Source organism: Stigmatopora nigra, chromosome 10 (assembly GCF_051989575.1).
Source record: "Stigmatopora nigra isolate UIUO_SnigA chromosome 10, RoL_Snig_1.1, whole genome shotgun sequence".
NCBI classification, from domain to species: domain Eukaryota; kingdom Metazoa; phylum Chordata; class Actinopteri; order Syngnathiformes; family Syngnathidae; genus Stigmatopora; species Stigmatopora nigra.
The window spans coordinates 13,754,496-13,768,676 of NC_135517.1; the positions used below are offsets into that span (position 1 = coordinate 13,754,496).

Sequence of the window (14,181 nt, forward strand, 5' to 3'; positions counted from 1 at the left end):
AATCGTTTAAACAAAACCCCACCAAAAAAATCAATACCTTCTAAAGGCCTTTGTTTTGTCTTGAAAGGGTTAGGGTTAGATCTACAGTATTTTACAAACAGTATGATAACAGTATTACAATACTTTTTACCCCCTGGGCCCAAATATTTTTTTACAGATACAATAGGGGGCACAGAAGAAGGAAAAAAGGTGGCTTTTTAAAATTCTGAATAACTGTGTGTGTATATATATATATATATATATATATATATATATATATATATATATATATATATATATATATATATATATATATATATATATATATATATATATATATATATATATATATATATATATATATATATATATATATATATATATATATATATATATATATATATATATATATATATATATATATATATATATATATATATATATATATATATATATATATATATATATATATATATATATATATATATATATATATATATATATATATATATATATATATATATATATATATATATATATATATATATATATATATATATATTTTTTTTTGTTTGTTTTTTTTGTTTTTGTTTTGTTTTTTGTTTTGTTTTTGGAGGAGAACAAAATCTGATGTCAAGAATATAGCAAACTAGTGTGTCTGAATTCAAATAACAAAAATACATTTTTAAACAGTCTAAATAGAAGCAGGCACAGGGATTTGCTGCAGCATGCTCTAGGTGGGAAGGATAAAAGGGGCAATGTCTAACCGCCAAACATGCATCCAAAAAATAGAGACAAAAAGAAGAAAAGGGAGACGAGGATGAGATAAAAGATGAACAGCAACAGGACAACAGGAGTGGAATGTATACAATGGCTGTATAACATGACAGTCGCATTTTAAAACAGTAAAAACAAATCGTGCAATAAAAAGTGCTATTGCTGTTTATCATTTTTATTCTGCATCTGTAGATCCATATTCATCTATTTTTCTTCACTAATTCAATTTTAGCTTCCCAGTCATTTTATGTTTACCATTAATGTATTTAGAATAATTATTTTATTTTGATTAGCTCCATGAGTATATATATATATATATATATATATATATATATATATATATATATATATATATATATATATATATATATATATATATATATATATATATATATATATATATATATATATATTTTTACAATAGTGTAATTTGCAGTCTCTCTCTCTCTCTCTCTCTCTCTCTCTCTCTCTCTCTCTCTCTCCCCTTTACTCTTTCTCTTCCCGAGCAACATATTTTTACTGATAAGAGGAAGAAAATTGCACTGGAATACATGTTATATATTATATGAACTTGATTCCTTTGCTGTGCAAAAGGAGTGACAGAAGTTTGGTGTTAAGGTTGAATTGCACCAGGGGTCAGCTCTGAGCCCCTTTTTGTTTCCCACAGTGATTTATTGACTTACAGATTACTAAAACACGAAGTTCCTTGAAACATGATGTTTACAGGTGATCTGCAGTGAAACCAGAAAACAGGCAGAGAGGAGAAATAAGAGCAATGGACATATTTTCTATAAAAGAGAGTAATGAAGGCAACCAGGAGTATGCAGAATACATGTGTGGAAATACTAAGAAAAACCCAGGGCGAAGGGTAAAGGTTCAAAGAATAGACGTAAAGAACGTTGAGTATTTCAAATACTTAGTCCAGGCTGATGGAGCAATTGGAGATGAAGTAAAAGAACCGCGTGCAGCCAGGCCACGCTAGAGCAAGTGGAGGAAAGTGCCAGGTATGTAATTTGATTGGAAAGTGAGAGCGACAATGAAAGGAACGGCCTACGAGACAGTGGTGAGGTTAGCCATGATGCTTAGAGACAGTGGCTCTGAGGAAAAGACAGGAAGCAGAGGTAGGAGTAGCTGAGAATCTCCTTCGGCGTAACCAGGCTGGGTAGTTTTTGGCATGAGCCAATAAAAGGGACAGTGGAGGTAAGATATTTTTGAGGCAAGGTCAGAAAGATATGACTTGGATGGTTTCGACATGCGTAGAGGTCAGATAAGGACTAAGTTGATAAAAGGATGTTGAGGGTGGAACTGCCAGTGAACAGGGCTAAAAGTCAACTTGGAAGAAGATACATGGGTTGTGTAAAGGAGGACATGAAAGTGTCAGCTAGAGGAGAGGAGGATGCAAAGGACAGGGTGAAATGGAAAAGGTTGATTCACTATGGCTACCCTCTCGGGACAAGCAGAACGTGTAGCAGTAGTATTAAGTTGACTTCAATTATTTGATCTTAAGGAGCATAGAGTGTGAACTTTTATATGTAATATTTATTACTATAATTTGACCAATATGCTATTTTTGGTTCCAAAAATGCTTTGCTTCAGGTGAAGAGATGTTAGCATCAAAATTGTGACAACAAAAACATTTAAAAATGTGGTTATGTCAAATCACTATGCAATTTTTATGAAAACATCGTATTTTTCCATCAGACATGAAGGTGTAGCATATCTTCTTGTGAGGGTACAGGGGTTAATATGAGTTATTTTGGGGGTAAGAATAAAGCTATAATGTCACATGGGAATTAGTGTTGTCACGGGAACGGCTAAATAAGGAGTGGGGCAGAGGGTGAGGAGGCCTGTAGGTATGTGAATTAGGAGATTTATGGGAGATCCTCAGAGTCAACGAGACGTAAGAACACTGCAATCCAACATTAACTGTATGTTGACGGTGGTATGTTAACATTAAAAAGGACACAGGAAGAAAAATACCTCAAAAGAACGTGATGCTCTTCAAGAAATTCATCAGCCTTGTTAGTGAACACACTAAAAACAAACATCTACACCAGTTATATTAGACACACTTGGAGTGACAGCAAGAAAACCAAGACCAAAATACCCCAGAAACAGCTCTTATTTGGACATACATGCACACTTTATATGACAAGGACGACAACAACCTACAGACACAAGGAACAAACTCACTGTTGCTTCAAGAGACAATCACCTGGTAGATAATGTAGTTCTTTTCTGTGCATAAATTCTTTGGAGTCAATGTGGATTCAGATCCTATTCACCGATATAGTGAATGTGAACCATTGTCCAACCCTACGTCTATCACCCTCTGACTGTTCTGTTACCAATCAAATATGTACACTGTGGTTTTGGCAAAACTACTAAAGATTTTAACTGACAGCAAAACAGACACAGAAAATGGATACATAATTAAATTGCCCTGTTTTGGTGGTTGTCTCTTAACAGTGACGAAAACACAAACAAAGAATAGACAGAAAGGATTAAAACCAAGAAGTTTAAAGCTACTACTATTTCAGAAGACCAATCCAATTCAAAGTACAGTACATCACTCCTACAAACCTAAGTAGCTATTATGGGCTACATCCTCAAAGGCTGTGGGCTTCCTGGAGGGTTCCAGAGTTTTGTACAGCAGTGTGTCTTCAACTGGGCTAGCCATGAACAAGAGCCCTATGGCCCAAAACAGAAAAGGAAAGGAGTAGAGAGGAAGAGGGTTGAGTGCAGGGAGGGTGCCAGGGTGGTGAAATGTGAGGGAGGTAAAGGAAAACAGAAAAGAAAAAAGAAAGGTGCGGGTGAGACAAGCTGTGATTGATTGGTGATGTGTTTTGGCGGGTGGGTGGCAGCATTTTTCCTGTGGAAATCTCCCGGCTCTCTTGTGGAGCGACAGCCCCAGGGTTCAGAATGTACCCTGAAGTCTCATGGACGTCATAGGATCATTTGTAAATCAATATAATTTGTTGGAAAACTTCCAGAATCGAAATCCCAGGCAGAAATCATATGAAAATCTTAAGGGGTTTTGGCCATTAATATCCTTCCAGGAATTAATGGAGGCTGACGTATGGCCTTGGGCCATATAGGCGAAATATCTGGGTACACTCTGAGAACTGGTTGCTATCCTCCACCGGATCCTCGCTTCCTCTCCAGCAGTGAGCAGGGAGGAAGACTCCTACCCAGGTAACTGTGGTAGGGCACAGGTATGAGCCGAGCGTTATGCTGTTTCTGATCCGCCACCTCGTAGGGTCCATCGTCATAGAAACCAAAATCAAGCAGCGTCTGGTTTAGCAGCTGTGCGCGCATTTCACCTGAAATGGAAATGGGTGAGGCCAAAACACAGCCTTATGAAACAGTTACTTGCTCCCAACACACTGGTGGAGATCATCTGGGTGACCGCACTCTAGAAAATGAGACAATCTCAAAATGTAGAATACATTGACATGTACATTTCTCTAATGAAACACATTATTGATCCTGTGCCCTGTTGCTCTTGATGTAATTAGGGTCTGATATTATCAATCAGGACAGTTATATAAAATGGCTCTGTTTTTAATCAGCAATGCTGTTTATCATAATGATATAACAACGCTGAAAATTATAATCAACTCAAAGGTCACGTAGCTTGATCATTTCTTGTTTTTTTTTCCTTCTTGAGACTAAACTAACAGAAAGAAAACACAATTTGATGCCTTCTTATCCTTGCTGTTTGTGCAGAGCTGTAGCATATTCAAAGCCATTTTCATTAAACAATTTAATTACACAGTTTCTATCGATAGACCTTCATACCTTTCCAGTTGTAAGTCCCAGGGGCACCAAACAGAATGTAGTTGTTGTCTGGTGTGAAACTGACAGAAAGACCCTGCTGGCAGAAGCCAAACTGCTCATGACCCTGCGGCCGACCCTCGCAGAACTTCCACTCGCCTCCGTCCAGGTCATCTCGCTCTGTCAGATCTTCACTCAAAACATAGCAGCGTCCAATGGGATCACGCGTCTCAGAGGGTTGGTTTACACGCTGCCGAAGCTCATACAGGTGAGCGCATGCCTGGGGAGGAATAGGGGGGGTTTGAGAAGCAACCAACCATTGTGCTATTTTAGAAAATGCTGTTTAATCAGGTTTGTGATTAGGCACTGACTTACCACCACTTTCCCACCAATGCCTTGGCTCTTGACAGTAACTCCTAACCACTGGTTGTCTTTGCTCTCTCTATTTAGACTCACTGAGAAAGAGAAAACAATGTGCTGAAAAAAAAGCTCTTGGATCTTTATCTTGATGGCAATGTGGTGCATGTGGCTAGAATATCTTCCTCAGCTGAGGTCCAAATGTCTGTCTCCAAATCTTTGTCCATAGCAGCAACATGGACCACAGGTTAATGTCTGACGTTAGTGAAAAGGGGTGTCTATTTCAGTCTGAAATGTTCTTATCAAGCACGTTGGCCTCACAGCGCTGGGATCCTGGGTTCAAATCCAGGTCATGTCCATCTGTGTGGAGTTTGCATGTTCTCCCCGGGCCTGTGTGGGTATCCTCCAGATAATTCGGTTTCCTCCCGCATTCCGAAAACATGCATGGTTGGCTGATTGGACACTCTAAAATCTAGAGTGTCCAATTTATAGTCTAAATTGTCCCTATGCATGGGTGTGAGTGTGCATGGTTGTCTGTCTCCTTTTGCCATGCGATCGGCTGGCTACCAATTTAGGGTTTCCCCCGCCTGTGGCCCGGAGAAAGCTGGGATTGGCTCCAGCACCCCCTTTGTGTTTGAATGGTGGTAGCCACCTCCTATACGTATCCCTGTGATTTATAAATGAGTTAGTCTACATTGTCTGCCCATAAAGCTATGCTGACTTACAAACCTCCCTGTTTTTTTGGCCACACCCACATTTTTTGTGAACCCCATTCAGAGGTCTATCCCAGTTATTTAGTGAGGATATCAGTCAAATTCAAAGCATCGCCATATTTCTGACCTCTGGATTTTTTCTTCATATCAGCTAGCTTCTGAATTTGAGTTACAGGGACTATCCAGTCATGTGGATTGGTTTCAAAATACACATAATTGAAGGTGAGTGGTAAAAACATACACAGGATAAGAACAATTGAGTACTTAATCCCTTAGTTATATCAAGAAACACTTTTTCTTTGTTCAAGCCACCAGGACTGTTTCCTAAAAAGGAAGTACAGAAGAGTAACAGCAGCGTAAAAATGACCTCTATCACAAAAATTTACTTTCCCAGAAACACATATGACCCTGAATGAAGATTTAGTTTGGTAACAGAAGTCAAGATTGAACCATTACTTTCTTGCAGGCTTTCCACAACACTGCTCGCCAGTGGCCTGTTGGTGGACTCTAGCAAATCCTTGTAAATCCTTGTAGATGCAGAAAATGCCTCTACCCATGTTCATAAAATCTGACGAGTATGGTAGATGGCTTTTAAAATGTAGTAAAATGCTAAAGTATATGATGTATATAATCCATCAGGCCATTACCTTTAAAATGTATTCACCGCGTTTGTATACTGGAAGTTTGATCATTTATCGCTGGCAAGGGTTGCGGGGGGTGCTGGAGCATATCCCAGCTAACTATGGGCACCAGGCAGAAGACACCCTGAATTGGTGGCCAACCAATTACAGGGCACAATGAAACGGACATCCATTCAGGCTTATACACATACCGAGGGGCAATATAAAGTGTTTAACCAGCCTACCCGGCATGGGATGTCGAAAGGAACCAAAGAACCTGGAGAAAACCCACGCAAGCCCAGAAAGAACATGCAAACTCTACACATTGACGACCGACCTGGGATCGAACCCTCGATCCCAGAACTGTGAGCGCCAACTACTCAGCCGCCCGGCCTTGATAGTAATCCCCTAATTGATTCGTGTTTTTTGAACCCAAACATACACAATAACCAATAGACATACGAAGCAAAACATAACACATAATGGTATATAAACATTCAGTCAGCACTTCAGATATTGGAAATTGTAATATTTCTTCTAGGTCACCAGGATACTGTTTCATTGTACCAAAGATGAAAAAATTCCATTATGTGTAAAATTAACTATGAAACAAAATTTACCTTCGCCATCAATATCAACCCTCTCACAGTCATACTCTTCGGGTGTGATCGGGCACTTGAACAAGGCCCCTGGTCGACTGTTGCGCAAGACACCCTGGCCTGCAGCTTGTGGTGCCCCCACCAGGATCCTGAAGGAAGAAAAAGGTGAGAGATACCATGAAAGATACGAAGATACTGTATTTTCGCGCACCCGTGTATGACGCACCCCCATAATTTGTGACTACAAATTGTTATACTTTTTTTTCTCAGTTTACACCAAGGATTGTACCAGTACTGGTAACTGGAAAATGCTGAAAACATGTCACCATGACAAAACATGTGTTCACAACATATTGTATGGAACCCTGGTAAAACAAACTACTACCAATATGACCACAATTCTCAAATGGAATTTTCAATTTTCACACCTTAAAGTCTAATCCATCATCATTATATTTTAAAAAAAATTCAAAGTCTGATTGGTCTTCATCAGATTCACCAAATAATTGATTTTATTATTTTTGAGCAAAGATGGCGCTCCCTAGAGCAACTTTAAAAAAAAAAATTACAACCATATTATAATCCTATAAACTTGCCAAGGCTATTTGGAGTGGGCTGGCTTACAAAAAGGTATATTGTCGCCATTTGGCGGAAATAGGCAGCTTCTACGTCTCCCGTTACACATAACGGCTGTGGAGGATAAAAAAGCAAACTTTGATACAATATTTTGCTCGAATAAATACTGTAAATAACTGGGATAGACCACTGAATGGGTTTCACAAACAAATGTGGGTGTGGCCAAAAACAGGGAAGTTTGTAAGTCAGCATAGCTTTATTGTGCAGACAATGTAGACTAACTCATTTATAAAACACCGGGATACCTTGAAGTACCATTGAAACACAAAGGGGTCACCAAACAATGAATTAAAGCAACATCTTGAGACAGACGCTGAAGATAAAGCACCCACTAAGAAATACCTAACAGAACTCATCCCCAACACAGATACTTAAAGTACATTCATTCCTACACTAAAAGTTGGAGAAGGAATGGCTTGATCAGGGCTATTCCTCCCCTGCTCCAATTAGTGAAATGGAGTCCCCAATTCCCTTTGGAACAAATAAAATACTTTTACTGGTGCACACAGTCAAGAGGCAGTAAGGAAATAGCTGTATTTATTGATTTATGTTAATGTGTTGCTATGCTAACCCAAAAATAATTGCTAGATAACTTTGTCTGTCATGTGTCTTCATTCCTAAGTATGTAATCCAGTAAATGTAGCAATGGTCACTGTAGGATTGTCTGGTATTCAATTGAAGCCAACAAGGCCTCAATTATGTACGCACCTGCCATGATTGTCACGATCACATTGTTTGAGACATTTTACATCTTAATCATTGAACAAGGCATTGTTTTTATGTTTTCTCATGCATGTTAACCCGGTTAATCTTAAAGTCCATTATCAGACGTAGAACCTCTTAGTTAAACATGGGTCAGTAATTGGAGGAGTTCATGGATTTACAAAAATAAATAAAAAGGCTTTTGTTTGCTTGCTTGTTCAACAATAAACTTTGGGAGACAAAAACAAAACTAACCCAAAATAATAAATGAAATGTTATTTCACCTCATCTCATCTAATTTTCTGAACTGCTTTATCCTCACTAGGGTTGCAGGGGGTGATTGGAGCCAATCAAGGTGATGGAAAATATGCAAACTCCACACAGATGGACTGACCAATGCTTGGTCCCAGAACCCCAGAGCTGTGAGGCGGACGCACTAACCACTCACTCTGCCGGTCCACCCATGTTATTTCATTTCAAATAAAAAAATTGTGTTTCTTCTCTGTAAGAAACCAGTCCTAATGGCTGTTTCGTCTGAACGGTTGTTGACCTGTCATCTAAAATTTGTCTGAGGTATCATTGCCAATCATTGTTGTATACAGAGACACTGATTGGTTGTGACATCAGCAGGAATTTGTTAGAACATTGGTCAGCCTATTTCTGATTCAGTCGGTGCAGCACATCTCATTGGTAGTAGGGTCAGCATGTTTTTAAGTAATCTTTGGTAATCACAAATTCAGCATAGCAGTGAATTGCAATTCCAATTCCAATTTTACTCAGGATAGTCAATTCTGAAGGTCCTTAACAAAAATCATTACACTTCATACTGGATATGTCTAAACTGATCATGTAAACAACACAACAAACTCCGTATTAGACATAAAACATTGCTTCAAATGATAACATTTATTGTCGTACAACCCTGTACAGGCTATCTTGCTTTCACACATTTACCTTTGACTCTCACGACTCGTCTGTCGCTACAAAAAGGAAAGTAAAAGCTTATATTCACCTTGAAGTAGTTGCTGATATTATGAGGGGGTGAGAGTCGCTACCCTCTACCTTATTAGGAGTGTGGATTATTTGACTAGCAGGCTATTTTAAAAACTGAATGTTGGGCTACATTCCAGCTATATCTGTCAGCCATAGCTGATGCATGGAAGCGAGTCATGAAGACACAGAGAGTGTAAGATAAGAAGCACGGAAAGTAACTAGGGAGAGTTAAAGTGGGAGAAGTAAAAATAGTTAGGCTAAAGGATAAGCTTTTGTCTCCATTTTAGACAAGCCGGTTTTATTGACAATTCAACCAGACTTTTGTTCCAGGTTATAAGACAAAATATAATGGACATTTTCTTTATTGTTTTTAATCTGATACATTTATGAGACTAAGGTACAGTTGTGGTCATAAGTTTTTTCTCCTAGAAATATATTGCTGGGAATTGTGGCCAAACAGCTCGATTTTTGTTTCGGCTGACCACAGAACTTTCCTCCAGAAGGTCTTATCTTTGTCCATCTGATCAGCAGCAAACATCAGTCGAGCCTTAAGGTGCCGCTTTTGGAGCTAGGGCTTCCTTCTTGCACGGCAGCCAAGGCAGCTTCTAATTCTTGGCAGATCTGCTTTTTGCTGATTCTCGGTTGAATCTTCACCCTCCAGACCAATTTTCTCTCAGCAGCAGGTGATAGCTTGCGTTTTCTTCCTGATCAGGGCAGTGACAAAACAGTGCCATACACTTTATGCTTACAAACATGTGTTTGCACTGTTGCTCTTGGAACCTGCGGCTGCTTAGAAATGGCTCCAAGTGACTTTCCTGACTTATTCAAGCCAAGTAGTTGCTTTTTCAGATCAATGCTGAACTCCTTTGACTTTCCCATTGTAGCGTTTGCATCCAACGAGCCCTATTTAAATAGCCTCAGAGAATTTACCAGCTCTAGTCACTCATAATCACTCACAAGAAGTTAAGAGACCAAGCTATGAAGCTCATTTCACTGACACAACTTTCTAAGTGACCAAAATTGCTAATCTGTGTTGCTGTATTTATGTTTTTGACCCAGCAGATTTGATCACATTTTCTGTTAACCTATAATAAAGTCATAAAAGAACTTAACTGTATGAATGTTTTTTGTGACAAAGAAGTGTGTTCCAATCACTCTATCAGAGAAAAATCAGAGTTATAGAAATAACCGGAAACTCAAGATAGCCATGACATTAGGTTTTTCACAAGTGTATTTTGACCACATCTGTATGTGGGGCTTCACCAGCTTGTTGTTACCAAGTATCAGTTTATTTTCTGCTTAGTTAACACCAGTTAATTTTGAAGTTATAAGATACATATGTTTGTGATGGGATATTTGTCTGATTCTATCGCTATGATTCACAATTCTGTTCAGTTCGTGCTTTTTGCACAGCTTTGCTCTTCATTGTTCAACTGCAATTCAGAAGGTCATATTGTAATTTTCAACTGTCAGCTCATCCTTCTGTAAACCCACATGATAATATGACATGCCTTACTAAAATTTGTGGGGTTTAGTATGCGTGTTTATGCACCCAAGATGTAATGAATACAAATACAAACTCGGGTGCACACACAAAAACACAGCCTTGCCAATGCCCCAATGTACTCTAAATTGCACTACGATACCATAATATCATATTTGGACACTGTGTGTAAGGTTTTGTTTCGGTTTGTTAAAAAACAAAACGAACACTTTATTGTTTAGAACAAAACTCTCAATAACACCACACATGTAACAAGCGATGTGGTTATGATTTTAATTTGATTTGATTAACCAGTGGTTTAATGGTACTAAAATGTGTTTGATAGTACTAAAATTAGACGGATTTTGCAGAGGGGAGAGAGACGGACAGAGAGTTGGGGATCTTTTTGCACGGCAACGCGCTAATAACTTGGAATTTTCCTCATTTTTCGAATTTCTCCTATTTTGGGACACTCGTATGTCAAGGTATTACTGCAGTTGTAAAAACGTGTTTTTTTTCCTTTGAAGAATTTCATTTACAAAGTACGTGTGGTTGAACACTGCTAACGCAACATCAACTTGATGCCCTTCCTTCATTCCCACAATGTTCATTGACCCCAACCCTCAGCCACCTCACCACCATCTGACCCCACTCCTCCCCCATTCATTTGTACAATCCCACCCTACCCATATACAAGGAGGTCACATCTCTGCATTCTACAGACTAAAAATTTCAATCTCTCATGCACTTGTATACACAAATCTGGTAATCATGGGTTTTTTTTGCATGGTCCATGACGATATTCTTCTCAAATTTAATGCAAAAACAATACACATGATGTAATTTTGTTTTTGTTTTTTGATGGACATGCAACAATTTAAGCAGGATTCCAGGTACTAAATTAAAGTAATTTATAACTACCATAGAAATGATCAGTAAGCTGCTTCTGAAGGATGCACATCAAGCTACTATATCAGAGAGTAGATTATGATGAAAGGACTGAGTTTTGAGCTGTATATCGGTGATTTGTTTTTTCAATGGAGAGGGAGGCAGACATTAGCTGATATACCAGTGTGTTTGTGTTACTTTGGAAAGTGAGTTACATCTGACCATGAAACAGTTGGATGGACTACTTTTTATAGTAAAAGTGAGTTGCTTCTCGCGGGCAGTTACACAGTATATCAAGGAAGATTAAAATGAGTTATTTTTATTTATTTTCTGAACCGCTTTATCATCATTACGGTCACTGGTGGTGCTGGAGCCTGTCCCACCTGATGGAGCAGGCAAACAACCATTCATGCTCACACTCACACCTAGGGGCAATTTACAGTGTTCAATCTGCCTACCATGCATGTTTTTTGGAATGTGGGAGGAAACCAGAGAACCCAAGGAGAACATGCAAACTCCCCACAGGTGGACTGATCTGGATTTGAACCCAGCATCCCAGAGCTGTGAGGCCGACATGCTATTCCCTCAAGCCCCAGGGCCATAGACTGGATGGACTCTCTAAATTGGCCATAGGTATGAGTGAAAACCACCAAATCAGGGTGTCCCTCACCTGGTTCCCAAAGTTGGCTGGGACAGGCTCCAGTGCCCCCCTCTTATTAGAATAAGTAGTTTAGAAAATGAATAAATAAAGGAAAACCTGTCCTTACATTACTGTACTTAACAGTTCAAATTTAATGACCCAGTCGGTAACATTTTGTCATATCTCCGTTTTTAAAGGCTGTGAATACTTTTTTTTTAATATGCTACAGTTTTTTTTGTTGTTAAAAACAGACAGATGTGCAGGTATATATTTTCCCTATGTCTAGTTAACCCAGCTCTGGTTGCGTTATTGTCCGGTTTTGCTTAGTTGCTGTCAAGTTGTGTCAGGTTGCTGTCATTTCAATGTGTGTACTGCCAGGTCCCTTCCAAGCCATGTCTTTGAATTTTACATTTTGTCTTTAGTTTTTCATTTGCACTTAGTTTTTGGTCAAGTTGATTAAACCTTTTTGAGTTACCGTCACTCGGCCTGGCCCTTGTTTCCCTGCAATTGGGTGCATTCCTCCTTTTCATACCCGCACGCTTCACCCTCATGACATGGACATCCAGTTTTATGGTAATACCCAAGAGAGTTGTGCATGGTTGACTGCCATTTTTTTGTCAATTATATTGTTCATGCATATATTATTCAGCCATACCGCCGATTCTCTGAACAGTTGCAAGGGTTGCTGAAGCTTATCCCAGAAAACTTGGGGCAAAAGGAGGACTACCTCAGGGGTGGCCAAGTCCGGTCCTCGAGAGTCCCTATCCAGTCTGTTTTCCATATCTCCCTCTTCTACAACATCTGTATCAAATAATCAACTCATCGGCAAGCTGTCCAGAAGCTTGATACTGATCCAGATTATTTGATTCAGTTGTGTTGGTGGAGGGAGATATGGAAAACAGACCCAATAGGGGTTCTCGAGGACCGGACTTGGCCACCCCTCGACTACATCATTGACTAGTCGCCATGGGGCAAAAATAGAGACAGATGACCATTCAGATTCACAATCATACCACCACCAGGGAATCGAGCACGCACCAAAGTCAGGTGAGTGAACCACTACACCATTAGGTGGCCAATGACAAAGTGATAGATGAAATCATATTCTAGTTAATAAAAAGTCAACAATAAACTAATCCATGTTTTACCATTTTTTTCTTAAGAGGTTAAAAATGTTAAATACTGTTCATCCAGGTCAGATGTGCTAACACATTCGCAAAGAAAAGCATATGGAGGCATGCAGTTAGATACCTGAATCTTTACCCAGACACATGACGATGACCGATGACAGAAAAAGAAAAAGACGCTCCAGAAAACCCCCATCATCTTTCAAATAGTCATTTTTGGTAAAAAAAAAATTTTTACAGAAAGTAACCGCTGAGAATTAAGTGTTATGAATCAGTATGCGTTTAACAATGGGCCAAAGACGTAGGACAAGGCTAATTCATAATAAAATGGGAAGGAGAAAGACAGAGACAGCTGGCAGACCATGGAAAAACCCCTCTGGGATTCTGCGATTCACTGTCATGGGAGCTGACTCAATGCAATAATTAGTTTCGGTAGGTAATTAAAAAACATTTGACAAACTGTGAATTCCCTCAGTGTTAAATGGTCTGGATGTAGACTGAATGCTGTAGTTGCAGCATTTGAAGCGGATCATTTCAGGGTTCTTTTTTTTTACTTTCGTAAAATTAAGCCCAATTTGGTGATTCTTTCTTTTTTTCAATTATTGAGCACCCAGACGGTAAAATAAAATACAAATTGGTACATTTCTACAATGAACCGTAAACAAGTGGGGATCCTTGCATTGTGGAGAAACTGCCAAGTACCTTTCAGGAATATTTAAAGTAGAAGAAAAATAGTGTATGTTTAAAATGAGGCCATTTTTTTTCTTTGGCTGATTAAAACTCATCAATATATTCTTGTTTTTATTATTAACATAATGACAGTTGGCTCCAAGCCCTTACTCTATTTTGTACAATGCTGAAATGTGTGCTTTTAATTTTTGGGCCGCATA

At 38.8% G+C, this 14,181-nt stretch overlaps 1 protein-coding gene and 1 long non-coding RNA gene across 3 annotated transcripts in view; one reads left to right on the forward strand and one right to left on the reverse strand.

Moving 5' to 3' along the window:
* Window positions 1–14,181, reverse strand: part of itga7 (integrin, alpha 7) — a 39,297-nt gene that overhangs the window by 13,713 nt on the left and 11,403 nt on the right. Inside the window, exons 2-6 of the mRNA XM_077726879.1 lie at window positions 6,844–6,971; window positions 4,909–4,988; window positions 4,558–4,813; window positions 3,948–4,079; window positions 3,340–3,447 (exon numbers count right to left, since the gene is read on the reverse strand). Coding sequence (XP_077583005.1) covers window positions 3,340–3,447; window positions 3,948–4,079; window positions 4,558–4,813; window positions 4,909–4,988; window positions 6,844–6,971 — 704 coding nt within the window. The remainder of the gene's footprint in view (window positions 1–3,339; window positions 3,448–3,947; window positions 4,080–4,557; window positions 4,814–4,908; window positions 4,989–6,843; window positions 6,972–14,181) is intronic.
* On the forward strand, window positions 2,575–8,676 carry LOC144203437 (uncharacterized). Of its 2 annotated transcripts, none has more exons than XR_013327687.1 (3): window positions 2,575–2,777; window positions 4,624–4,801; window positions 8,486–8,676. It is a non-coding gene; the product is annotated as an uncharacterized LOC144203437 (long non-coding RNA). The 2 variants fall into 2 exon arrangements; XR_013327688.1 differs by lacking the exon at window positions 2,575–2,777 and adding an exon at window positions 6,873–6,987 and having other exon boundaries at window positions 4,126–4,801.